The sequence below is a fragment of the Callorhinus ursinus genome, unplaced genomic scaffold (genome assembly GCF_003265705.2).
Source record: "Callorhinus ursinus isolate GAN/ISIS: 27379988/994484 unplaced genomic scaffold, GSC_fseal_2.0 scaffold63, whole genome shotgun sequence".
Classification (NCBI taxonomy): Eukaryota; Metazoa; Chordata; class Mammalia; order Carnivora; family Otariidae; genus Callorhinus; species Callorhinus ursinus.
This window is the reverse complement of record NW_027397125.1, coordinates 4,406,091-4,431,240: the sequence shown is the minus strand read 5'-3', so window position 1 is coordinate 4,431,240 and position 25,150 is coordinate 4,406,091. Positions and strand designations below refer to the sequence as shown.

At 39.1% G+C, this 25,150-nt stretch overlaps 1 protein-coding gene across 2 annotated transcripts in view; it reads right to left on the bottom strand.

Moving 5' to 3' along the window:
* Positions 1 to 567: 567 nt before the first annotated feature.
* Positions 568 to 25,150, bottom strand: part of DNAJC1 (DnaJ heat shock protein family (Hsp40) member C1) — a 222,870-nt gene continuing 198,287 nt past the window's right edge. The window contains exons 10-13 of one of the 2 annotated variants that reach the window (XM_025891920.2): positions 5,408 to 5,456; positions 4,877 to 4,897; positions 3,568 to 4,019; positions 568 to 773 (exon numbers count right to left, since the gene is read on the bottom strand). In XM_025891920.2, coding sequence (XP_025747705.1) covers positions 705 to 773; positions 3,568 to 4,019; positions 4,877 to 4,897; positions 5,408 to 5,456 — 591 coding nt within the window. In that variant the 3' untranslated portion in view covers positions 568 to 704. The remainder of the gene's footprint in view (positions 774 to 3,567; positions 4,020 to 4,876; positions 4,898 to 5,407; positions 5,457 to 25,150) is intronic. The other variant, XM_025891921.2, reaches the window with a different exon arrangement.

The window sequence follows — 25,150 nt, the reverse complement described above, 5'->3', positions numbered from 1 at the left end:
AATGGGGAGGCGGCCGTGGCCAAGGCAGGCGCACAGGGACAGCCCCGCCGGCTTCTGGAGAAGGCTCTGGGGGAGCAACTTTGGCCCCCTTGCATCCCTGGGGCTCTGCTCTGGCTTGCTGGCAGGAAGGGACAAGGCGGCCTGGCGGCTCGAGCAGTTGGGGACGCGGCTCTGCCAAACAACCCAAACTTGCCGGTTTATTACCTTCATCCCCTTCTCTCCTTGTTCATGTAGACGAATGTTTTTTCTAGATAGATCTGACTATAGTGAAGATAGCCTCACACAATTCTTAGCCAGCTTCCCGAGCACTTGCATCCTGCTGCCGATAAGCTCCCGAAGCCGTGAGCTCTTCGGTCAAAGACACACATTAAGTTTAATTCTTACATGTTAGTTCACTCCTGTGTTCCTTCAAAATCCTGTATTTGCTGATTGTTAGCACTACTGAGTTGGTCTGCAGGAAAGTAAGCTTTGCAATGATGAGAAAGAAAATAATCTGTAAAATACCCAGATCCTTTTTCTCCTTTAACAGTCTTTGTTTTAAACAATACAGCACAACATTTTTAAAATTTTTTAATTTTTTTTTTTTTTTTTTTACTAAGGCACATGACGTATGGAAATACTGAGGTACAAAATGCAAATTTCTGCATAAGACTTTTAAAATAATCATTTTGGAAAATGAAGGTGAGCATCATCTTCCAGAATACTCAGCTTTTGGCTTGTTTTTTCTTTTGGACCAGTTCAACCAGCAACTTGTACCTAGCGATACAGTCTTCCTGTAGGAAGAGAAAGAGAGAGGTGAGAGTTACTTCCACGAGTCACTGAGCGACGCGGGCTGCGCCGGCTGTGGCCACCTGCGGCCTGTGCCCCGTGGGGGTGGGGCGGCCTCCGTCCGCCGGCTCCGCGCACACCTACCGGCTCCGCGCACACCTACCGCCTCCGCGCACACCCACCCGCCTCCGCGCACACCTACCGCCTCCGCGCACACCTACCCGGCTCCGCGCACACCTACCGCCTCCGCGCACACCTACCCGGCTCCGCGCACACCTACCCGCCGCGGCCGGCTGGGTCCGCCGCTCACCGGCAGACGAGGCCGCACGGGCGCTGCAGAAGGCCGGCCGAAGCCCTGCCCAAGGTGCAGTGCGAATCGCTGGCCTGAGGGGCCCAGGGCCAAGGTGTGTGAGGCACACCACTGTTACCATGATTATGACTTTCAACTTGCTAACGATAGTGATCGGTTTTAACATTTCACTGTATCATCAAATGGCCCCATCAGAGGAACCAAAAAACTTGAGGCCAGGCATTCACGATTATCATTCTCGTTTGCGTTTGCCCCTCCTCAAGGGGCTGCTGGGACCTTCCTGTGGTGGCCTCGCTGGCCTCCTAGGACCACGGCAGGGAGTGTGCCAAACTTCCTCCTGCTCGTCCCGGCCCCCCCCCCCCCCCCCCCCCCACATCCTCTGGCCTGTTGACGCAGAACTACCAGCTTCAGATCCCAGCTGCCCAGCTCCGCGTTAGTCCTGAATCCTCACCCCAAGGGGTGACAGCTACAGGCAGCTTGGGGTGAGAACTGAGAACTAACTGGGGTGATGCTGGGGAGGGGCCTATTAGTCTCATGTTTGTCACAAGGTACTTTCCAGAATCCATTTGTTTCTGTTCAAAATACACTCACCTCAATGGCACTGGACGCCTTCACTAACGAGGTCTAATGTGAAATGATTTCTGCTCCGTGGCAGATGCTTCGATCAGCCACGGACAGAGCATGGATGTTCATTCTTTTCCTAGGATTCTAGCTTAGGAGTGGTATGAGACTTTCTTCTCATAAGTGCCTTTGCTGGCTCTCCAAAGACTACTTGTTTAGGGTCTTTGAAAATCTCAGCCTTGTCTTCTAGCTCCGCTGCCCAGGGGTGCAGCCTAGTGCATGACACCAACGCAGCCCCAACACTTCCCTGAGGACAGCACGACCCGGGCTCTGGGCAGCAGTGAGCCCGACCTGGCATGTGCCTCAGGCAAAGGCTCCTCCTTCAGGCCCAGAATTCCCAGTGGCTTGCAGGCCACTTACAGGGAGTCACTCCATAGCAGGCGAGCCAGCAGGCTACCTCTCCTGGAACTGGTTCTACTGTCAAGGCTTAAAGGGAAACCTTGCAGGACAATAAAAGTGCTGCTTATTTCTGGTTCAAACAGGAGGGTTTCCAAACCCTGAGGCAATGAGTTTCTGAATGTTCTATCCTTAGGAATCCAGTTCGAGTTCCTTCATTTTAAGCCAATGTCAATTCATCACACATGTAGATGCCTGTGTCCTGACAGATGCTAGAGAAATTCAGGGAAAATAATTACTTCTGGCAAACCAGTTGGAGAGGCTGGGAGAATCCGTGTTTCTCAAATAGATCAACTGCTAATGGTTTATTTTTCTCCCCAGGAATTCTCAACTTCATCATTTTCGAGTAGGTGATAGATAACTAGACCTGTACACACGGGGACATTCATGGCCACGAGCTAGATTTTCCAACATAGAATTTCAATTAAAAAAAAAAATAAGAATGTAAATGAACATCAGTGTGCCCAGAGGCTGCTGAGTGATACAGGCACAGAAGGCAGAGGAGACTCGTTCTTTTGACTTCTCAGCATTCCTGGTGCCTCAGACTGAGAGGAAAGCGACAAGGAAAGAAACCCAGGAGACACTGGGTGTTTCGAGAAAGGCCCGGATGGGAAGGATCACACCACGAGTTCCACAGCCCCGAACTGACAGACAGTAGGCAAAGACTGGGGTGAGGGGCTGGCTTTCCCAGGGGCACCCCATCTGCCCACCTGTCTGAGGTTTTGTTTGACAACTAACTGCAGGTGTATTGAAGCAGATCCTAACAGCTGTAAACAGGGGAAAGAGTGAAGTATAAACAGTCAAGGCTCCAGGGTGTGCCGAATCCTAAATATCGACCTTGCTCAGATCCACCCCCCACCCCCACCCCCGCCTCCAGAGTCTCAGGTGAGCCCATGGCAGCTGCAGAGTCCGGAGGGACATGCCTGCAGGCCTGACGACCACGACAGCATGCTCACCTACCACACAGGCTCTCGGGTGAAGGCCGTTACAGAGGGAGAGGGAAACATTCTCCGGACTCCGGTTACAGGGAGCCTCTACCCGCCGGGGAGGCCTGCCGGCCTGCAGAGCCTCTCCCACTGAGGAGGACGAGGGTGGGGGTGGGGGGGGCGGCCCAGCCATCCCGGGCTGCTTTCAAACTGCCAGACCGGGGTGAATGCTCCAGAAGGTTGGCAGACTTGTGGTGGTGAAATTTATGTTCTCTACATGGAATTTTCCCTGAGAAAAACCAACCGGTCTATAGAATGGTTACCTTAGAATCTTGACCTCATTGATACAGAACTAATCAAGCCAGGGACAGATTCGGCACGCTGTCAGGAGAACTACACGCGAAGACCCCTGGTCAATGAGATCGCGTGGGCAGCTGGGGGCGGAAGGGTAGGACTAAGGTGAAGAATTGGGGGACGTGGCCGCAGCTAGTTCAGTGGTACCCTAAAACCAGTACAGAGGCCTCTTTCTTTCCCCGCCTCACCCACCTTACTCTTAGACGGGACACATTTGGCTATTTTGTCCCAGCGGTCAGAGGATCCCTTTGGGTACTGCTGTAATGCTAATTCCAGAAGTTTCTGTTGACTCTGAGTCCATGGCTCCTCGGCAGCACGAGTTCTGTCTTTCTTCTGGCTCTCCTCATCGCTGGATTCCTTTTGTTCTGATATATCAAAGTCCTTCTGCCTCTTTCCTCTGACCTTCTCCTCTGGCTCCACGTTTGCCGTGGCCTCAGGCGGCCTGGCTGGCCTTCGCCTCCGTGGCCGGCTTTCCGGGACCACTGTCCCCGGCTCGCCGTCGTCGTCCTCCTGCTCGCCTTCCTCCCCCTCAGCCTGCTTCGCACCTTCCCTCTGGGTGATGATGTCATCTGGCAAGGCCGTGGTGGCCTTGGTGGGCCTGGAATTCTGAGCTGTAGACCTGAGTTCAGAGAGTCTGACCATTCCTGTGAGGAAGGACACATCACACAGATGGAAGGGCAGGGTCAGGTCAGGTGACAAGAGTAACAACATTGCCCCTGACACAGCAGACGATGTGGGAAGGCCTTCTGTGTATATTATTTTACTTAGTTTTCACAGTGTTCTAGAAAGATAGGTGTCATTGTCCTAATTCTACAGATGACAAAAATGCGGCTCAGAAAGCAGCAGAGGTGGAATTTGAACCCAGTTCTGCCTGATTCCAAGTTTCTGTCCTTACCAACACTTTGAGGGACAGTGGGTTATAAACAGAGTCAGGTTGTGACCAAAGAATCCAAAGAGCTCTTTGAGAAGGAATAACCTGCCACTTTTTAGGTAAAAAAGGATGTTCTTTACCATCCAGAATTGTTATTAATTCCATTAGCAAAGCTAAAGTGAATCTGTCAAACCTTGTGCTATGCTCGCCATCTGCAGGTGAGCCACCGACTCTGTGGGACCCGCTCTCTGCTCAAAGCTGCTCCTGGTGTCGCCATGCCACCATGTTGGACAGTAAAGGACAAACAGACTCTGTCTCCCAGGCATGGGGGCCATTTCAGAGATACCCCTGAATGTTCAACTACACAACTCTTAATCTGTTCACACTTTTTACCGACTCCACCGATTCTCTACCAAGATCCGTATCTGTGCAACAGTCTACACCACACTGCCTTTTCAAGAATACAGTTTTTAGAGGGTGTCTTGGAGGCAGGCTTCTTTCACGCAGCTTCTCATTGCCTATTTCAGCCTCTGTGCTGACAAATAACCGTGTCAGTGGAAAAGGAATCTGGAAATGCCCTCTTTCCTGAAGGTTGCAGAGCCCTGGGGATGACTTTCTGGGTTTGCTCACCTGCATTGCTCTCTTTGGGACCTGTATTTAAATTAAGTTGGAAGGTGTTAGGAAGTATTTTCTTCCTGGTTCCAAGCAAACAGTACAGAGATTCTAGCAGAATTCCAGTGAGTCTGAAGGAAACATATTTTAAGAAACATAGATTTTTTAAGAAACACTGGGAAAGCTGCCTGTCTATTCTGAAAGACTGTGCTGTGTGCATGGTGGTGACAAGGCGGACAGTGTGGGGAAAGTGCACAGTTGCATTTGTGGGGTGTGCAGAGTGGCTTTCCCTGTGTGCCCCCTCCACTCGATACTAGCAAGGCTTTTACAGTTTTTTAAACGTATTAACTCCATCTTAGCACCCACGGTGTGGGGGGGGGACTGGACTGTTTTGTTGGTACCTGTGATTTGACCCCTTTTAGGGATATGACCAGTAGAGTTCATTGGCCAAAGCTACTAAACCATTGTATTTAAAGTAGTTATTATAAAAAGGGATTTACTTTGAGGAAATCACTTTAGATCAGTGGGATGAAGTGGGTGCTAACTCACCTGGGGAGCAGGTAACTGAATCCTTCAGTTGCTTGGCTTTGGTTGTCACCTGTTCCAAATTATAAAAGCAAAGAAAACCTTACTTTCCACATGTCTCTTGTAGGTCAAGTGACCTATTTCATATAAAGTCCATGTGAATGAAATGGGTTTATGGAATCTTAGGCCTGGAAGGACCCTCAGTCATCCATCTACTCATTTATTTAACCAACAAGGAAATTGAAGCCCAGGAAGATTAAATGGCTAGGTCCAAAATAGCCGTGTGATCGGTGGCAGAGTCAGAACAAGAACTTGATCATCTGACAACTTCTAGTTCAACGCCAGTTGCATCACACTAGGCTGCTTTTCAAAATATACGATACAAACAAGTCATGTTTTTTAGTTAGGATTTGCTGATAGAATATCTTTCTTCATCAGAGAATGTTATACCAATGAGTATTATAAACAGTGGAGAGATTTACTCTTAACTAATGTTAGAACATAAACATCTGTCTTTTCTTTGCATTCAAGAAACCGTCAAGAACTGTCAAGAAATCTGACAATAGAGGAAGAATCTCTTGGTGGAGTAGGGCAGTTAGACCCAAGACTCATGAGACCTTTACATACATGAGTGTGGATCCACGGAAATAATTTTGTTCAGTGGCAATTATTTCTTTTTTCTCTATACAAATGGTATCACATCATCAGTCTCATTCTATACCTTGCTTTTTTCATTTAACGATGTCTTGGAGATCTACCTATGGATTTCCCCCTTTTTTTTTAAATTGAGATAAAACCTACATACAGTTCAACGTACAGATTTTAAATGTACAATTCAATGAGTTTTAACCAAAAAAAAAAGGACCTGTGTAACCAGTCTAATTCTAATCAAATTATAGAACATTCCTATTATCTCAGAAAGTTCTCTTGTGCCCCTAATTTAATCTCTACTCTCCTACTGACAACCACTGTTCTGATTTCTGTTATACATATTTTAAAATACAGGGTCAAAATTAATTCAAAAAAAAATAGTTAATCGCACAATGAATTTATCAATCAAGCCATCCTTTCCCTACTTATTTGGAATGGTGACTTTATGAAATGTTCCACTGTATACATGAACTATTTTTCTATATTTTGTGTTCTGTCCCATTAATGCATGCATATTCTTGAACCAGTGTTTCACTGCTTTAATGAAATTTGAAAGTAAAACCTCAAAAAGCATGATTGTTAAGAACTCAGGTCGACTTGTCTTGGTCCCACCTCTTACTAGCTGGGTAACCTTGCGCAATTTCTAATCCTTTCTCTGTGTCATGCATTACCCTCTGTAATAGGTAGATAATACTAGTAATGCCATTTGCCTCTAAATTTGAAATAAGCTCTTAGCATGATACCAAGCAGATATTAAAGGCTCAGTAAATACTACCTATTATAACTGACATGGATCACTTGTTTTTTATTCATACAAAGGACAGAATTAGAGAAAATATTTGAAGCTGCTGCTTAGAAACACTCTTCAATTTTATTCCCCACCTTCCTCTCTCTTTCCAGATGACCTTGTTTCTTATTTAACGTAAAAAGGAAATTCTCCAACATGAGCCTCCTCACATTCCAGCTGCCCCAGCTCAGTTGCATTGCCATATATTCTTCCTATCTTTAACCCCAGTTCAAAGAAAGAAATTAGCTTCCTTCCTCTTGAATGTTCACAGAACTATGCTCCATCTATGAATTTCCTTTGCTTTCATCTTCAGTTTCTCCCTGTCCATCAGATATGTCCCATAATCCTTCACACTGAACTCAAGTGGCCTCCACTCTAAAAGATGATCTTCCCTTAAGTTGTCTTTTCTACTCCACTTGGCTTTCTCTCCCAATGTTCCTTCACTGCCTACTGTCCCCCCCCCAAATATAATGCTCCCCACCACTCTGTCCTTGCCATTGATCTGTTCTTTCTATTTTCTCCTTTGGTATCTCATACCACTGTTCAATATTACTTTAGAAAAGGAATGCTTAACCTGTATCTCTGGCCCTGACCTCCAAGGATGGAAGAGCAGTGTCATAGAAATTGACCATATAGCAACAATGGATCATCAGATCGAAAAGGACTTCATCTATATAACAATAAGCTTTCTTTGTCCCAAGCATTGTTCTAAGATACCTGTCTGTACACATATTCCCCACAGCAGTCATATTAGGTAGGTATACAATTATTATCCCCACTTTACAGAATCCGAGGCACACGGGGCATAAATAACATGTCCAAGATTAAAAGACTAATGAGTAGCTGAGCCCAGGCAAGTTGGATTCTAAAATCTTTGCTCTCAATCACTATAACATACTGCCTTTGGAATCCACATCTCTTATTTTACAGTTGAAGAAATGGGCCATGTTCTCTTTCTGCGATGCTATGTGGCTCCTCTCTTTAACTGCCACTAAATCTTTTATTTAGAGGTCTCCTAGTTCCTCAAACTAAACTCAACTTCTCTGCTTTTGCTTCCTTTTTGCGATAGTGCCACCCTCCCAAGTCACCTAGGCTCATAACCTAACAGTCAGGTTTTGGACTTTTCTCTTACTCCCCAGCCAGCTGCCACATGCGCCACAATGTCAACCCCATCTGTTCCCTTCTCTCACAACTTGCCACCTTCTGTGTTAATTCTTCATTCTCACTTGACTGAACCACTAGAATAGTCTTCTAACTGGACTCCTACTTACTAATAATTTTTATAGAATAACACCCTTAAGGCAGAGTTCTGATCAGATTCCTTTCATGGCTCATCACTGATTGTATAATATTTAGTTCTTGTTTTAAAAAAGATTTTATTTCAGAGAGAGAGCGAGCACACAAGCAGGGTGGGAGAGGGACAGACAGAGGGAGAGGGAGAAGCAGACTCCCTGCTGAGCAGGGAGCCCGACAGGGGGCTCAATCCCAGGACCCTGAGATCATGATCTGGGCCGAAGGCAGACGCTTGACCGACTGAGCCACCCAGGCCCCCCTTAATTCTTAACCTGACATGCAAGGAGATCCACAATTTGATCTATTCTCTTTTTTTGTAGATAGCTTTCCTCTGAGCAGAACTGAATAATTAATGCTTCCCCAGATAGTCAGAAATTCTCTACCCTGTACTTTTGCTCATTGTTAACATTGCCTGAAATGATTTTCCTTTCATCAAACCTCTTCTTAAATATCTGTCTAGACCCAAATCATCCTTCAAGGTACTCTAAAGTATGACTTTCTTCTTGACGACTTCCCTGATGTTCACTACCAGGGTGAACAATTCTGGTGACAATCCCTCTTCTCTCTCAATTTCTATTATGTTTTCTAAGATTTAGTCTTTTTATATTATCATACAATAAAATTATCTTTTTCTCTTTTGTCACATAGTTCTATGAATTTTAACTCAGATTCAACTACCATCACATATAGGATGTTGAAATAATTCTTTTTTTTTATTGCATCTTGTTTTCTTGTTTAACAAAATATTTTGGAGATTATTGCAGAATAGTACACAAAGATCTCCCTTGTTCTTTTTTTTTTTTTTTTTTTTTTTAATAGCTTTACTGAGGGGTGCCTGAATGGCTTAGTTGGCTAAGTGTCTGCCTTTGGCTCAGGTCAGGATCCCAGAGTCCCGGGATTGAGCCCCATGTTAGTCTCCCTGCTCAGTGGGGAGTCTGTTTCTCCCTCTCCTTCTGCACACTCCCTGCCAATGCTCTCTTTCTCATTCACTCTCTTCCAAATAATTAAATAAAATCTTAAAAAAATAGCCTGAAATATAATTCATATACCATACAATTCACCCACTTAAAATGTCCAGTTCAGTGGTTTTTAGTATATTATGTACAACCATCATCATGGCCAACTTCAGAACATTTTCATCACTCCAGAAAGAAACTTTATACCCTTTAGCTATCATCTTCCCCATCCCACCCCATCCCTCGCCAAGCTACCTTCTGTCTCTATAGATTTTCCTCTTCTGGACTTTCATATGAATGGAATCATATAATATATGGATTTTTGTGGCTGCCTTCTTTCCCTTAGGGTAATGTTTTCCAGGTTCATCCAAGTTGTGGTATATATCAGTACTTCATTCCTTTTTGCTGAATAATATTCCATTGTATGAATGTGCCACATTCTGTTTATCCATTCGTCAGTTGATAATCATTTGCGTTGTTTCAATCTTTTGGCTATTATGGATAATTCTGTTATAAACATTTGTGTATAAGTTTTTGTTTGGGCAAAATGTTTTCATTTATCTTGGGTATATACCTAGTAGTGGAACTGTGGAGACATATGGTAACTCTATATTTAACTTTTTGAGGAACTGCCATACTGTTTTCCAATATGGCTGCACCATCTTATATTTACACCAGCAGTGTATGAGGCTTCTGATTTCTCTACATCTTGGCAAACATTTGTTGTGGAAAAAAGTTTGTTATCAAACTTTTTGATTCTAGTCATCTTAGTGGGTGTGAAGTAGTATCTTGTGGTTTTGATTTGCATTTCCCTAGAGACTAATGATATTGAGCATTTTTCCATGTGTTTATTGTCCATTTGTAGAACTTCTTTGGAGAAATGTTTATTCAGATCCTTTCTCCATTTTTTATTTGGGTGATTTCTTCTATCGAGTTGTAATTTTGGATATAAGCCCTTTATCAGATAAATGATTTGCAAATATTTCCCCCATGCTGTGCGTTGTCTTCACTTTCTTAATGGTGTCCTGTGAAGCAGGGAAGTTTTTAAATCTGATGAGGTTCAATTGATCTAATTATAGTTTTAGCTCTTAACATTTAGGGGAATATTGCCATCATGATAATTAATACTTCTGATCCATGAACAGGGGATATTTTTCCATTTATTTTGATCTTCAATTTCTTTCAACAATGTTTTATAGTAGTTTTTAAAGTTTGTACTTCTTTTGTTAAGCTAATTCCTAAGTATTTTGTTCTTTTTGATGCTATTATGAATGAAATTATTTTCTGAATTTAATTTTCAGGTTGTTTCCTGCAGGTTTATAAAAATAAAACTGATTTTTGTATATTGATGTGTATCCTCCAATCTTACTGAACTCAGTAGCAACAGTTTTTTAAATTAATTCCTTCGGATTTTGTATATATAAAATCATGTCATCTGCAGATAGAGACTGTTGACTTCTTTCTTTTCAATCTTATTTCTTTTCTTGCCTAACTGCCTTGACTAGAACCTCTAGTACAATGTTGAAAAGTGGTGAGAGCAGGCCTCCTTGTCTTATTCCTTATCTTAGCAGGAAAACATCCTCTCTTACCCCAGTAAGCATGATGTTAACTGTGGGTTTTTAGTAGATGCCCTTTACCAGCTGGAGGCACTTCCCTTTTGTTCCTAATTTGTTGAGTATTTTTTTTGACATATATGAATATTTAATTATGATTAAAACCCCTTTCCAGTACTGCCTGGCTGCTTGTTCTATACACCCTGCCCCTCACCAGTGCACCCTGGAAGGTTCGCCCCCCCACCTTCCCCAGACCAGCACAAGACCCCCAAGTTCCGAAAAGGCTTTATTACATAGAAGGGAAGGGGTTGTTGAGTATTTTTATCATGCAAGGGTGCTGGATTTTGTCATATGCTTCTATTGAGATCACCTTGTGATATTTATTTTTTATTCTATTGATACAATGTATTTACAGTAATTGATTTTCAGACATTGAATCCACTTTGCATTCTTGGGTTAAATCCTGCTTGATCAGGGTATAAAATTATTGTTGTAAGTTGCTAAATTCATTTTGCTGTATTTTGTTGAGAATTTTTGCATTCATACTCATAAAAAAATTAGCCTGTAGTTTTCTTGTCATTTTTGGATTTGTATAAAGATAATACTGGCTTCATAAAATGAATTAGGAAGTACTCATTCTCTTCTATTTTTTTGGAAGATTTTGTGAAGTATTGGTATTCTTCTTTAAAGGTTTGGTAGAATTCATCTAGATGGCTTCATGAAGCCATCTAGATCTGGGCTTTTCTTTGTAGGTAGATTCTTTTATTACTAGTTCGATCTCTAGGCTTGTTATAGATCTATGTCAGTTGTCTATTTCTTCTTGATTCAGTTTTAGTAGTCTGTCTTTCTAGGAATTTGTCCATTGCTGCAAATTCCTGTCCATTGCTTTCTTTTGTATAAGTGAGTATTTTCTAGTGTAGCATTTTAATTTCTTTAATGATTTTTTACTATATTCTCTTGAGATTTTTTTTTTTTTGGAAGTTCCAGGGTTTAGCATATATACCTTAACTTACGAAAATCAGCCTCAGATCTACATAAGCTTAATTCCAGTGATAAAAATAAACATTACTTCTTTATAGCTCTATTTCTTTTCCCTCCAAACTGTGGTATAATCATTATATACACTTTATATTTATTCATGTTATAAATCCAACAACATATTGTCATAATTATTACTTTATTATCTGTAGTAGTTTTGCTCCCACCTACCTCCTTTGTTGCTCTTACTGGCAAATATATTATACATATATCATCTTTCTATATGTTAATAGGCCAAACAAAGCATTATATATCTATTATACAATTGCTTTTTAAATTAGTTAGTAGGAACAAAATATACATTTCTAATTGTCTTTTATAATTCCCTAATTACCTTTATTGGTTGTTTTTTCATGTGGATTTGAATTACCATGTGGGATCACTTGCTTTCAGACTGAATGACTTCAGTGTTTGTTCATCTTGAAAAGTTTTTATTGACCCTCATTATTGGAAAAATAGTTTTGCTAGATATAGGATTCTTGGTTGGCAGGTTTTTCTTTGAGCACTCTAAATGTTATTCCACTGCATTCTGGCCTCTATTGCTTCTGCTGAGCAGTCAGCTGTTAATCTTTTTGGGTGTGGGAGGGAGAGGTTTCCTTGTAAGTGATGAGTCATTTTCCTCTTGCTGCTTTCAAGATTTTCTCCCTATTTATGGCTTTCAGCATTTTAATTATATGTGCGTTTTGTGGATATCTAAGGTTTCCCTATGCAAATTCACTGAGATGTATAGGCTAGTGTTTTTTAAAAAATTTGGAAAGTTTTTACCCATTATTCTTTGGATATTTTTTCTTTTCTGTCCTTCCAGTAGTCCCATTATGCATATGTTGTTGTGCTTAATGGTATCTCATGTTTCTCTGAAGCTGTTTATTTTTATTTTTCCCCTCATTTTTCAGCTTGAATAGTCTACATGGACCTGTCTTCAAGTTTGCTAATTCTTTCCTCTGTCAGTTCAAATTTACTTGGAGCCCTAGTCTCTAGTGAATTTTTTAAAATTTCAATTATTATACAATCCCAGAATTGTTTCTTTTTCAAAATAATTTCTATCTCTTGACTGATATTCCCTGTATGATGTACACTCTCATCATACCTTCCTTTGTTTCTTTAATCATGCTTTCCTTTAGTTCTGGTAAAACATATTTATATTGGCTACTTTGAACTCTTTTTTTGTTAAATCTAAATCTGGTCATTCTCATGGGCAGTTTCTGTTGCCTTCCTTTTTTTCAGGGCTTCTTGGTTTTTCCATGGCTCATTATTATTTTTTAAGTTTTTAAGTAATCTCTACACCCAGTGTGGGGCTCAAACTCATGACCTGAGATAAGAGTCATATGCCCTTTCGACTGAGCCAGCCAGGTGTCCCCAAGGCTCATTATTTTCATTGTAAACCAAATATTTAGATAATATATGGCAGCACATCTGGTTACTGGTTTCCCCTTCCTGTCCCTTCCACCCTCACACCCCCCCATCACACTTATTATTATTTGCATGTTTGTTCAGTGGATGGCTCAATTATTTTAGTGAAGTCTATGCCCCTCTGCCCCCTACAATGTTAAGCCTCTGATGTTGCTCCTCAGGAAGGTGCAGGTATGGACAGGCCTGGTAATTTTGGATGACAGTGGTATTTGCAGGACTCTCTTCCTCTCTTTATCTGACCACACTGAATGTTAAACACCACTAATTGCTGACAGGTGCTCTACTGTTTACAAAATGCCCTGGGACATAAATTGCTCAACAAACAAGTCAAATCAAATTGTGGCTCCTTTGAAGGAAAGTTTCTGAGGTCAGTGTTTGATATTTGTTTTGACTTCAGGAGGGCTCCTCCCAGAGAAGGTACTGGTAAATTGGTTTGAGAATACCTGGTTAGTTACTCCTTGTATTGACAGAGAATTCTGAGTTCAAAATCTGGCCTACCATACAAAACAAATAGCTGCTATAATCTGAGTCCTTGAGATCTTCAGCATCAAACAATAAAACTAATGGGATGTCACCATAGTCATCTTTGAACCATACTTTTCTCCCACTGAAAAGGCAACTTAGAACTTACTAGAAAAAAGCAAAGCACAACTGGTTAATTTTCCAATTCTATGTGGTAAAGTAATTCTTTTAATATTCTGGCCTCTTAGTCAACTTCATATTTCCTGGTGTCATAAAATGGTTGTATCACAATAAGAACTGCAAATGATCCTTTTTTCTTGAGAATTTCTCCTTTCATTTGTTTTTTGTCTCAGGAGAAAGGATGTATATGGCAACAATCACAAAATATTTGTTTTGGGGGCAAGTTGGGCATCCTCAGCATATTATTTATGATTCTAAGCAGATAAAGATATTTCTAAACAAGTGATGGTCTAATATAAAGCTTAATAAGGCCAGGGTGCCTTGAGTATGATAGCATGTCACTTTAGGAAATGAAAATCATCTCTCAGTAAGTATGATCCTCACCAAATCCAATTTTTCCTCTGGATCTAGATGACTTCAATTACATGGATGTCAATTTTTTGTTTTGTTTTGTTTTTTAGATATAGTTGACAAAATTGTGCTAAAATTGTATGATATTTAAAGTGCACAACATGGTAATTTTATATTTATACACACTGAAAGAATTCCTCCTACTGAGTTAATTAACATATCTATCACCTCATACATTCATATTTTTTCCCCTTTGGTGAGAACATTTAAGTTCCACTCTCTTAGCAAATTTTAATTATATACCACAGTGCTATCAACTATACTCACCATGTTATACATTAGATTCTCGGACCTTATTCAGCTTATAACTGAAAGTTTGTATCCTTTTACCAACCTCTCCCTATTTTCCCCACCCTCCAGCCCCTTTTCTATGGGTTTGACTTTTCTTTCCTAATTGTATTTTTTTTTAATTAGTTTCAGAGGTAGGATTTAGTGATTCATCATTTGCATGTAACACCTGGTGCTCATTACCTTAAGTGCCCTCCTTAATGCCCATCACCCAATTATCCCTTCCCCCCAACACCTCTCCTCCAGCAACCCTCAGTTTATTTCCTAGAGTTCAGTGTCTCTTATAGTTTCCCTCCCTCTCAATTCTCATTTATTTTTCCTTTCCTTCCCCATGTTCATCTGTTTTGTTTCTTAAATTCCACATATGAGTGAAATCACATGGTATTTGTCTTTCTCTGACTTTTTTCATTTAGCATAATACCCTCTAGTTCATCCATGTTGTTGTAAACGGCAAGATTTCATTATTTCTGATGGCTGGGTAACATTCCAGTGTGCATGTGTGTATACACCACATCTTCTTTATCCACCACATCTTCTTTATCCATTCATCTGTCAACGGACATCTGGGCTCTTTCTATATTTTGCCTATTGTGGATGTTGCTGCTATGAACATAGGGGTACATGTGCACCAATCACTGTTTTTTTTTTTTTTTTTAAAGATTTTATTTATTTGACAGAGAGAGACATAGCAAGAGAGGGAACACAAGCAGGGGGAGTGGGAGAGGGAGAAGCAGGCTCTCCACTGAGCAGGGAACCCGATGCGGGGCTCGATCCCAGGGCCCTGGGACCATGACCTGAGCCGAAGGCAGATGCTTAACGATTGAGCCACCCAGGTGCCCCCAATCAGTATGTTTGTATCCTTTGGATAGATACCTAGTAGTGCAATTGCGGGGTCCTATGGTAGCTCTATTTTTAATTTTTGAGGAACTTCCATACTGTTTCCACAGTGGCTGCACCAGTCTGCATTCCCACCAACAGTGTAAGAGGGTTCCCTTTCTCTGAATCCTGAGTTCAGCTTATTTTGGCTGAAAATTATTCCACTGTGACTGTGTGTGTGTGTGTGTGTGTGTGTGTCTACACATATACATATAAAAATCACATTTTCATTATTCATCTGACAGACAGGTTTCTATTCCTTGGTTAATTGTGAATGATGCTATGAACATGGAATACAGATATCTCACTGAGATAATGATTTACTTCCTTTGGATATATACCCAGAAGTGGGACTACTGAATCATATGGTAGTTTTATTTTTAATTTTTGAGGAATTTCTATACTGTCTTCCAGAGAGGCTGTACTAGTTTACATTCTCATCAACAGTGTGCAACTGTTTGCTTTTCTCCACATCTTCACCAGCATGTCTTGTCTTTTTGATAACAGCCATCCTAACAGGTGTGATGTCTCATTGTGGTTTTGATTTATATTTCCTTGAGGATTAGTGTATTGGGCACCTTCTCATATACCTGTTAGCCATTTATATATCTTCTTTGGAAAAATGTCTATTTAGTTCTTTTGCTCAGTTTTTAGTTTTTTTGTGTTTTTCTTTTCCTTTTTTTTTTTTGCTATTGCATTATAGGAGTTCCTTATATATTTAAATATTAACTCATTATTGGATAGGTGGTTTGCAAATATTTTCTCCTATTTCATAGGTTTCTCTTTTGTCTTGTTTATGGTTTCCTTGCTGTGCCGAAGCTTTTTAGTTTGATGTAGTCCCACTTGTTTACTTTTGCTTTTGTTGCCTTTGCTTTTGGTGTTAAATCCAAAAAATCATCACTAAGATTGATGTCAAGGGGCTTACCCCCTTTGTTTTCTTTTAGGAATTTTATGGTTTCAGGTTTTATGTTAAAGTCCTTAATCCATTTTGAGTTGATTTTTGTGTAGGGATCCAATATCATTCTTTTGCATATGCTCTTCAGTTTACACAGCACCATTTATTGAAGGGACTGGTTCTTTCCCCATTGTCTCCATAATCTTTGTCAAAGATTAGTTGACCTTGTATGTGTGGGTTTATTTGTGGCCTCTATTTTGTTCCATTGATTGGTGTGTCTGTTTTTATGCTTATACCATACTGATTGATTACTACAGCTTTGTAATATAGTTTGAAACTGAAAGTGTGATGCCTCCAGCTTTGTTCTTCTTAAGATTATTTTGGCTATTGATATTCTTTTGGGGTTCCATACAAATTTTAGGATTATTTGTTCTATTTCTGTGAAAAATGCCATAGAAATTTTGATTGGGATTATATCAGATCTGTAGATTGCTTTGAGTAGTATGGGCATTTTAATAATATTCTTCCAATCCATGAGTACAGAATATCTTTCATCAATATTTTATAGTTTTCAGCATGCAGGTCTTTCGTCTTCTTGGTTGAATTTATTTCTAGTATTTTATTTTTTTGATGCTATTGTAGATAGAATTGTCTTTATATCTTTTTCTGAAATTGTTTGTATATAGATATACAAAAATCATATAGATGTGATTTTTGTATATTGATTTTGTATCCTGCAACTTTAGTGAAATAGTTTATTAGTTCTAACAGTTTTTTTGGTGGAGTCCTTCGGGTTTTCTATATATAATATCATGTCATCTGCAAACAGATGACACTGGAGGTGACACGGTCATCACCAAATCTATTTCTCTCCTTTAGATCTAGATGACTTTAGTAACACGTGTGCCAATTTAGTCTTGAATGTTTAGTGTTATTTTTCTCACATATTCCATAATGAAGATTTCAGTTACTCATTCTGCTTTTATATCATGTATCATTGTAGAAGATATGGTCTCTGACTTAAAGGTAGGTTGCGTCAAGCTATATTCAAGACTTTTTACTAGCCTTCTCTTGGGAGAAGACGTGTATTTCTACATAGGTCTCACACAGATGAGGCTTCTCTTCTCCAGTATCTGAACAAATATCATGGGCTACTGTCTAAGGTAGGCATTTGGATAACACTCTGCTACATGTGTTTTAACAGTCACATGAATTGTAGAATTGTAGGAAAATTTGTTTTCCCATGTTCTGATTCCAAGTAGAAAACATTTTATAATCCTTTTTCTTAATATAAGTATACCTAAATTTATCTTGAAAATTCTTATGAAATAGGGGCTCTATCATCAAATCTGGGATGTATGGGATAGGGTGGAATGGACAAAATAAAATCTAAAATAGTTTCATTCCTTTTAGTGAAAACACTGATGAAAATAACAGAAAATTAAATTAGCAAAATGAAAATTATATTCCATAAGGTCCAATTAGGATCAGTGGAGAGTTACATGGTGGCATATTTCTACTCAATATACAGAAGAATTTTCTAATTTTCTGACCTATATAAAATTTTCTGACCTATATATGTATGCTCAATTCCTGGCATCCTCAGATAACTCAGAAAATAAATGTTGACTACTAGTGATAATCTCAAGTCCTATTTTTCAAATTCTGGCTGATTTGATGATATTTAAAGTATTACTCTAATAAAAAAATTATGTAACCACAGTTCATTATTTTCATCAGTAGTATTTAATTTTGGCCAACTCTATAACTGAGAACTACCATACCCTTCAAGTACAAAGGCACTTTGTTATCTGAATATTAAATAAACCACCTGAAAAATGTTTCCAGCTGGTAGAAAGCAGTGCTGTTCATTTTTATTATTTATTCAGTGTCTTTAAATTTTTCTATGGATTCTCTGGAGACAAAAATACAAGAAATAGAGTTCATCTTAACCATTTAAAAAGAGCATCTTCCATTAACTTCCCGATTACAAGTAATGTAGATATCTTGGCTTTTAGTTGTAGGAGAACGTTATATATTTTAGAGATTAATCATTTATCAGATATAAGGTTTGCAAATATTTTCTCCCACTCCACAGGTTACATTTTCATTCTGTTGACTGTTTTCTTTGCTGTGCAGAACTTTTAAGTTTGATTTGGTCCCACTTGTTTATTTTTGTTTTTATTGCTTGTGCTTTTGGTGTCATATCAATGAAATCATTGCAAGACCAATGTCATGATGCTTTCCCCTATTCTAGGAGTTTTAGTTTCAAGTCTTATGTTTAACTCTTTAATCCAGTTTGAGTTGACTTTGCATGGGGTAAGAATCCAAGTTCATTCTTCTGCATGTGGATATCCAGTTTTCCCAACATCACTGCTGAAGAGACTATCCTTTCCTTATTGTGTATAGTTAGCACTCTTGTTGAAGATCAGTTGACTGTATCTGTGTGTATTTACTTCAGGGCTCTCTATTCTGTTCCATTGTCCATTTGTCTTCTTTATGCTGGTATCACACTGTTTTGATTACTGTAGCTTTAGAATATATTTTGTAATCAGGAAGTGTGACGCCTTCAGCTTTGTTCTTCTTTCTCAAGATTGTTTTGGCTACTTGGTGTCCTTTGTAGCTCCATACAAATTTTAGGACTGATTTTCCTATTTCTGTAAATCAATAAAGCTTTTATAATAAAAAAATAAGAAGAATTAGGTAGGCCTATATATACTGATATGGAAAAATATTAAAGGTAACATATTCTGTTTCCTTAGATTTTTTAAAAGTAGTTTAAAAAATCAAAGTAGTATATGTTCATAGCTTAAAAAAATGCAGTATACAACAAGGGCTTATGATGAAAAGAAACATACCCTACATCCAAAGTCAATGATTTCTGTTTATAGTTCTGATAGTTACAGTTTACAGTGTACATATAACTAAATAACATGCTTTTGGTATATTATATCTTGAATTCAACCTCTTTTTTTCCAAACCTCTTTCAATAACCCTTGGTCCAAACTACCATCATCTTTTTCAAGAACCACTGAAATAGCATCTTACTTAGCCTGCCTTCCTGCTTGCGGACTTTCCCTGCCACAGTGTCTTCTCCACACAGCAGTCAGAATGACCCATTTAGATCTTGCACTTCTTTGCTCAAAAATTTCCAGTGCTTTAAACCATCTCACTCTGGGGCGCCTGGGTGGCTCAGTTGTTGAGCGTCTGCCTTCGGCTCGGGTCACGATCCCGGGATCCTGGGATCGAGCCCCGCATCGGGCTCCCTGCTCCACGGGAAGCCTGCTTCTCCCTCTCCCACTCCCCCTGCTTGTGTTCCCTCTCTCGCTGTGTCTCTCTCTGTCAAATAAATAAATAAAATCTTTAAACCATCTCCCTCAGAGTAAAATCCACAGTCTTTATTGTGGCCAGCAAGGTCCTATATAGCCTGGTCCTCCACTGCCTCTTGCTCTCATCTTCTGTACTCCCCTCCTACTCACTCTTTGTCAGCCATATTGACTTCTATGCTAGACTCTGCACACCCTAAGCATGATCTTCTCTCAGAGCTTTTGTAAATGTGGTTTTCTCTACCTGGAACACTTTCTCAGACAGCCTTGCTCCTTCACTTGCTTTGTGTCCCTGCTCGAATATTACCTGTTTAAGAGACTTTCCTCAGAACCCCATTTTTAACTGCAATTCCCTTTAGTCTCTAACCTCTTACTCTGCTTTATTTTTCTTTATAGCACTTGTCACTATCTGTGATTTGCCTTTTGCTTCATATACTCAGGCTCTTTCCACTGTGTGCTTCTCCACCATCTTTAGGGCAACTGTCTTTACCTGCATGGTTGTAACTTGGTTGCACATGCAAATTTGGTATTCCACCTCAGTAGAAGGGAAAAGTGAATAAGAGCTCCTATGAACACACATTATTTCAATTATGTTCCTCTGAAAAATTAGTAACCTAGACAGAGCAGAGCTTTTGGGGACTTGGACAAACTGTTGCTGGGCAACTTGCCATGGTCTTCTACAATTTGTTGGTTTTAAAAATTGGAAAACCATCTGTAAAATACATAAAATGTTTAAAATATGAAAAGTCATTTTTGTAAGATTTTACAAATTATGATCTGGTAAATATTACTGTAGAGACAAGTACTATGCTGTGGACACACTTCTTGTGCCCTCAAAGGAGAATGTTCTCAAAATTATTTTGCTGTATTATTCTACTGTCTAGTATACTTAAATTTGGACTAAGCCTTTTTTGTATGGTTTTCTATAATTTATAGAGTTTCTGGTTGCCTTTTTTTCATATATATATATATATGTGTATATATATATATATATATACATTTTTTTTCAAGTTTTCAGCCATACTATCTAGTCTATAAAATCTCCCTTTCTTCAAGGGTTGCTCTCTCACAATACTTCATTCTCCTACTTCATGTGGATATATTGCACTTTTGGCCTATTGTATCACTGTGGGGTTTTTGGTATTTCTGTTCATTGGACTGGATTCCATGTCTTTCTCTTTTTAAATTTTATTCAGTTTTGTTTATTTTGCTAGAGTACAATCTCAGGGAACTTTGTAAGAAAGAAAGACTATGCAACCTTGCCTCATGTATTCACCATCTTCAGAACCACTTCTCCTTAGAACAGTGAAGCCATTGTTGCCTTGTTTCCCAGAACCTAGTGTTGCTAAGCAATCTGATGTCACTCTGGTCTTATCTGGATGTTTCTTCTCCCTAGAAGCTTTAAAGATCATCTGTGTAGTCTCAGTGTTCATAAATTTTTCCAGGATCTTTTCTATGTATCCTACTTGACTTTGGAAGGTTCTTACAAATTGGTCTCAGGCTTTTACAAATTGATCCCTGGAAAACTTCATTTGTATTATTTATTGAATAATGTTCCTGCATCTGTTTTCTCTCTCTCTCTCTCTCACTGGAACTTTTAAATTAGGTTTGGACCTCTTGGACTGATGATTTCCTGTATTTATCTTCTCTTTCTTTTTTTTTTTTTTTTTTTTAAGATTTTATTTATTCATGTGACAGAGAAGGAACACAAGCAGGGGGAATGGGAGAAGGAGAAGCAGGCTTCCCCCCAAGCAGGGAGCCCGACGCGGGGCTTGATCCCCAGGACACTGGGATCATGACCTGAGCCAAAGGCAGATGCTCCATGACTGAGCCACCCAAGCGCCCCTGTGTTTATCTTTTCTATAATATTTTAACATTTTTAAAATTTTTGCTCCGTAGGAGATTTTCCTGATAACTTTCAGCCATTCTACTTTACTTATTTGGATACTTATTTTTGTTCTGATTTTTTTTTTAAGATTTTATTTATTTATTAGAGACAGCGAGAGAGGGACAAGTAGGGGGAGTGGGAGAGGGAGAAGCAGGCTTCCTGCTGAGCATGGAGCCTGAAGCGGGGCTTGATCCCAGGACCCTGGGATCATGACTGGAGCCGAAGACAGCCGCTTAACCGACGGAACCACCCAGGCGTCCCTGTTCTGATTCTTTTTTCACAGCATCCTTTCCTTTTTCCTCTGTTTTATGAATGTAATACTGTCTTGACTCTATAGATGCTAGAAGGCTAGATAACCCTATCTAAAGATATCCTAGTAACAAAACACCAAAAATTCTACAATATTCTTATATATAAAAATGCAAGAATTTTAAATAATTAATAAATTAAATCCAGCTGTATTAAAGAACAGTATTATATGACCAAGTGAAGTTTGTCTTGAAAATACAGAGAAGAGGCCTTGATAATATATTTATCCTCATTAGGTCATATGAAAAAAATTGTTCAATCATGCTGATATATGTAAAAAAAAAAAACAAACCATTGTTAAAATTTCGTATCTATCCCTGAGGACAACTGTAATGAATTAGAATTGGAAATCCTGAAGAAAATTTCTCTAGCATAATAATATGTCTCATATCAATGACTAATATTAAAATTAATGGCCAAACATTAGGTTTTCTTATAATGTTGTGCAAAAAAGTCTGCACTAATCACTATTACTGTAATATATATAGTAGTTCTCTGGAATAGCTAGGTAATACAATCAAGATATAGGGGTGCGTGGCTGGCTCAGTCAGTAGAGCATGTGACCTGATCTCAGGGTTGTGAGTTTGAGTTCCATGCTGGGGGTAGAGATTACTAAAAATAAATAAACTTAAAAAAAAAGAAAGATATAAAGAAAGTGGCAAAGTATTTGCAGGCAGTAGGACTTTCTATCCTAAAATTCTAATGAATTAACACAAACTTTATTTGAAATAAGATGAAAATGTAAGGAGGCAAGTTACAAAAATCAGTGCTGTAGCACTTTTCACTTATTTGACAGGCAGTGATGAAAAACAAAAAATACATTGTGAGATTATGAGGATGTGACCTCTCTTGTATACTACCAGTAGCATTGTATATTGTTATAACCTCTCTGGAGGCCAATTTTAAAGCCATCAAAAGTTCTAAAATCATCCCTATTCTTGAACCAAGCAGTTCTACTTCTAGGACTACAAGCTAAGAAAACAGAAATAAGTGGAAAGTTGGATGAAGGAAAAAAAATCCAGTAAAATAGCAAAAAAGGAAGCAATTTAAATGACAATCAGTAGGAGACTCCTTAATTATATCAAGACAACATAAAGTATTCTGCAAGTGTTTAGAAAAATGAAGTGGATCTCACTGTCATGAAGAGTAGCTCATGTTTCATAGTGAAGTAAAAAGGACAGGGTACTGATTAATACTGTTAAAATTATGTATACCCATGCCTATAGAGGAAGACTAAAGTCTAGATGATAATTGACAAAATGTTTATAGAGATAATTTTTTATTATGGCTGAGGAGAAAAAAAATTTTACTTGAGTGTATTTTTAAAAGTTTCTTTTTTCTATGAACATAGTTTTACCAAGAAAGGCCTAATGATAAAAAGTCTCTAGACACATTTAAAGTGTTTTTCATACAGACAGCAATAAAACAGCATCAGGTAGTGGTAGGAACATATTAGATGAAGAACCAAAATACCTGGTGTTGTCCTGATTCTACTAGTAGTTGTGTCACCCTGAACAAACATCTCAGTGGCAGTGTACTCAACTGTAAAATGGGGATAAAAATGGCTGCCTGTCTCACCATGTTGTTGTGAAGATCAAGTAAAACAATGAGTATTTAAGTGTTTTGAAAAATATAAAATACTATGAAAATGAATGATGGAATAATCAATATTATCACTTAAAACAGTTAAAAAGGTGGATCTCTTAACTGATTTTTGCAATATTATTCTCATGTAGTGAATATATACTTTATCATCCTGTTATATGTGTGATATTGTTCAATGTTAACACAGAAATGGTGACAGGGAATTCAGATCTATAAACCTTTGCCCCAGAAGTCAGATTATAGCAAAACTCTAACCAAGTCAGTAGACAGATTAAGCAATTAATTATGTAATTTTCTCTGATGGACACCAAACAGTCCTACTACTGTCTTCTCTCTCCTTTAAACAGGCAGTCAATCAAGTTGCCTGAAATTCTCACTTCAATCATTCATATACTCAGGATAAGAACCTAAAGCCTCCTATTAAAATACAAGGGTGAGTGAGTGAGTGAGTGAGTGTGTGTGTGAGAGAGAGAGAGAGGTAGAGAGAAACAGATTTTGGTAACACATTTTTATCACTTACTAATACTACTTTGAAAATTGGTTATTAGATTAGCCGGTGACTCCTCTAGCAAGAAGAATGGGATAAAGAGCCTATTCCTTTCTAAAATTTAAATATCTTTAAAGGTCTTGAGGCTGAGGAAGTGAAAGAGGAGAGGAGGGACTGGAGTATGAGGTCAGGCTTAGACCAAGAGAAGTGCTGTAGCAGGAAGCCTGGTTAAGAGGACAGTGAGACATTCCTTGTCATCTTTACAACTGGTGTAGGTCTAGTCTAACTCTAAAAGTAATAGCAGTAATATATTTGCCAAAATAATTACTATATATTTAATTCACTGATAAACCATAAAGCTTATCTTCTATTGAATAAAATCCCACTTACATATTTTTTGGAACTACCATAATATATAAATTCCCCTGAGAGTATCTCCTCTCTTATCTAACTACACAACTCTTACCTCTCACTGTGGCACTAAGCTAATTAGAAAAGTCTGTTTAAATCTATCCACCTGTCTTTTGTTTTGCCGCCTAGCTGGGCCTTTCCAAGCAGGCAGAAAATCTCCAATCAGTCAGTTATCACAACCAGAATGCAAGAGATTAGTGACCAGGAGAGAAGCAGCATCAGTTTACATCCTTTCAGGCAAGAGAATGATATTACTTCACTAGCAAGAAATCTGAGGCTCCCTGACCTTAATTTAGAAAACCTGCAGTTAATAATCACATTAAAGTTGGTTTTATGTGCCAGTTTTTGTTTCCTTTGTTGTTTTTACAATTTGAGTGTCCTTTGTGGTTACCAAAATTATTTGCTGAAAGGCATATATTAACATTAAAATACTTATTCTATAATAAAATAGATCTTATAGTTTTGATATATCTGAGTTAAAATATACTTTGAATTTTTTACAATGGCAATTACATTGCTTGTATTTTACCCAAAGTAGAATTTAGCAACTTGTGGATTAATACACTGAAAACTTCTTTTTTAAATGAGGAATAAAATGGGTTTCTCATTGTAATCTGTCAACCCAAATAAAGGACATATAGATCCCTCCATGAGTATACTTTTTTTTTAAAGATTTTATTTATTCATGAGAGAGGGAGGGAGAGGGGGAGAGAGAGAGAGAGAGAGAGAAAGAAGCAGAGGGAGAAGCAGGCGCCCAGGGAGCAGGGAGCCCGATACAGGACTCGATCCCAGCACTCTGGGATCATGACCTGAGCCGAAGGCAGACGCTTAACCATCTGAGCCACCCAGGTGCCCTCCGTGAGTATACTCTTACTGCTCCTCCAAAAAGGTCAATTGTTTCTTGAAGGAAAGAGAACTAAACCTAAAGTTAGAAAGTTAGC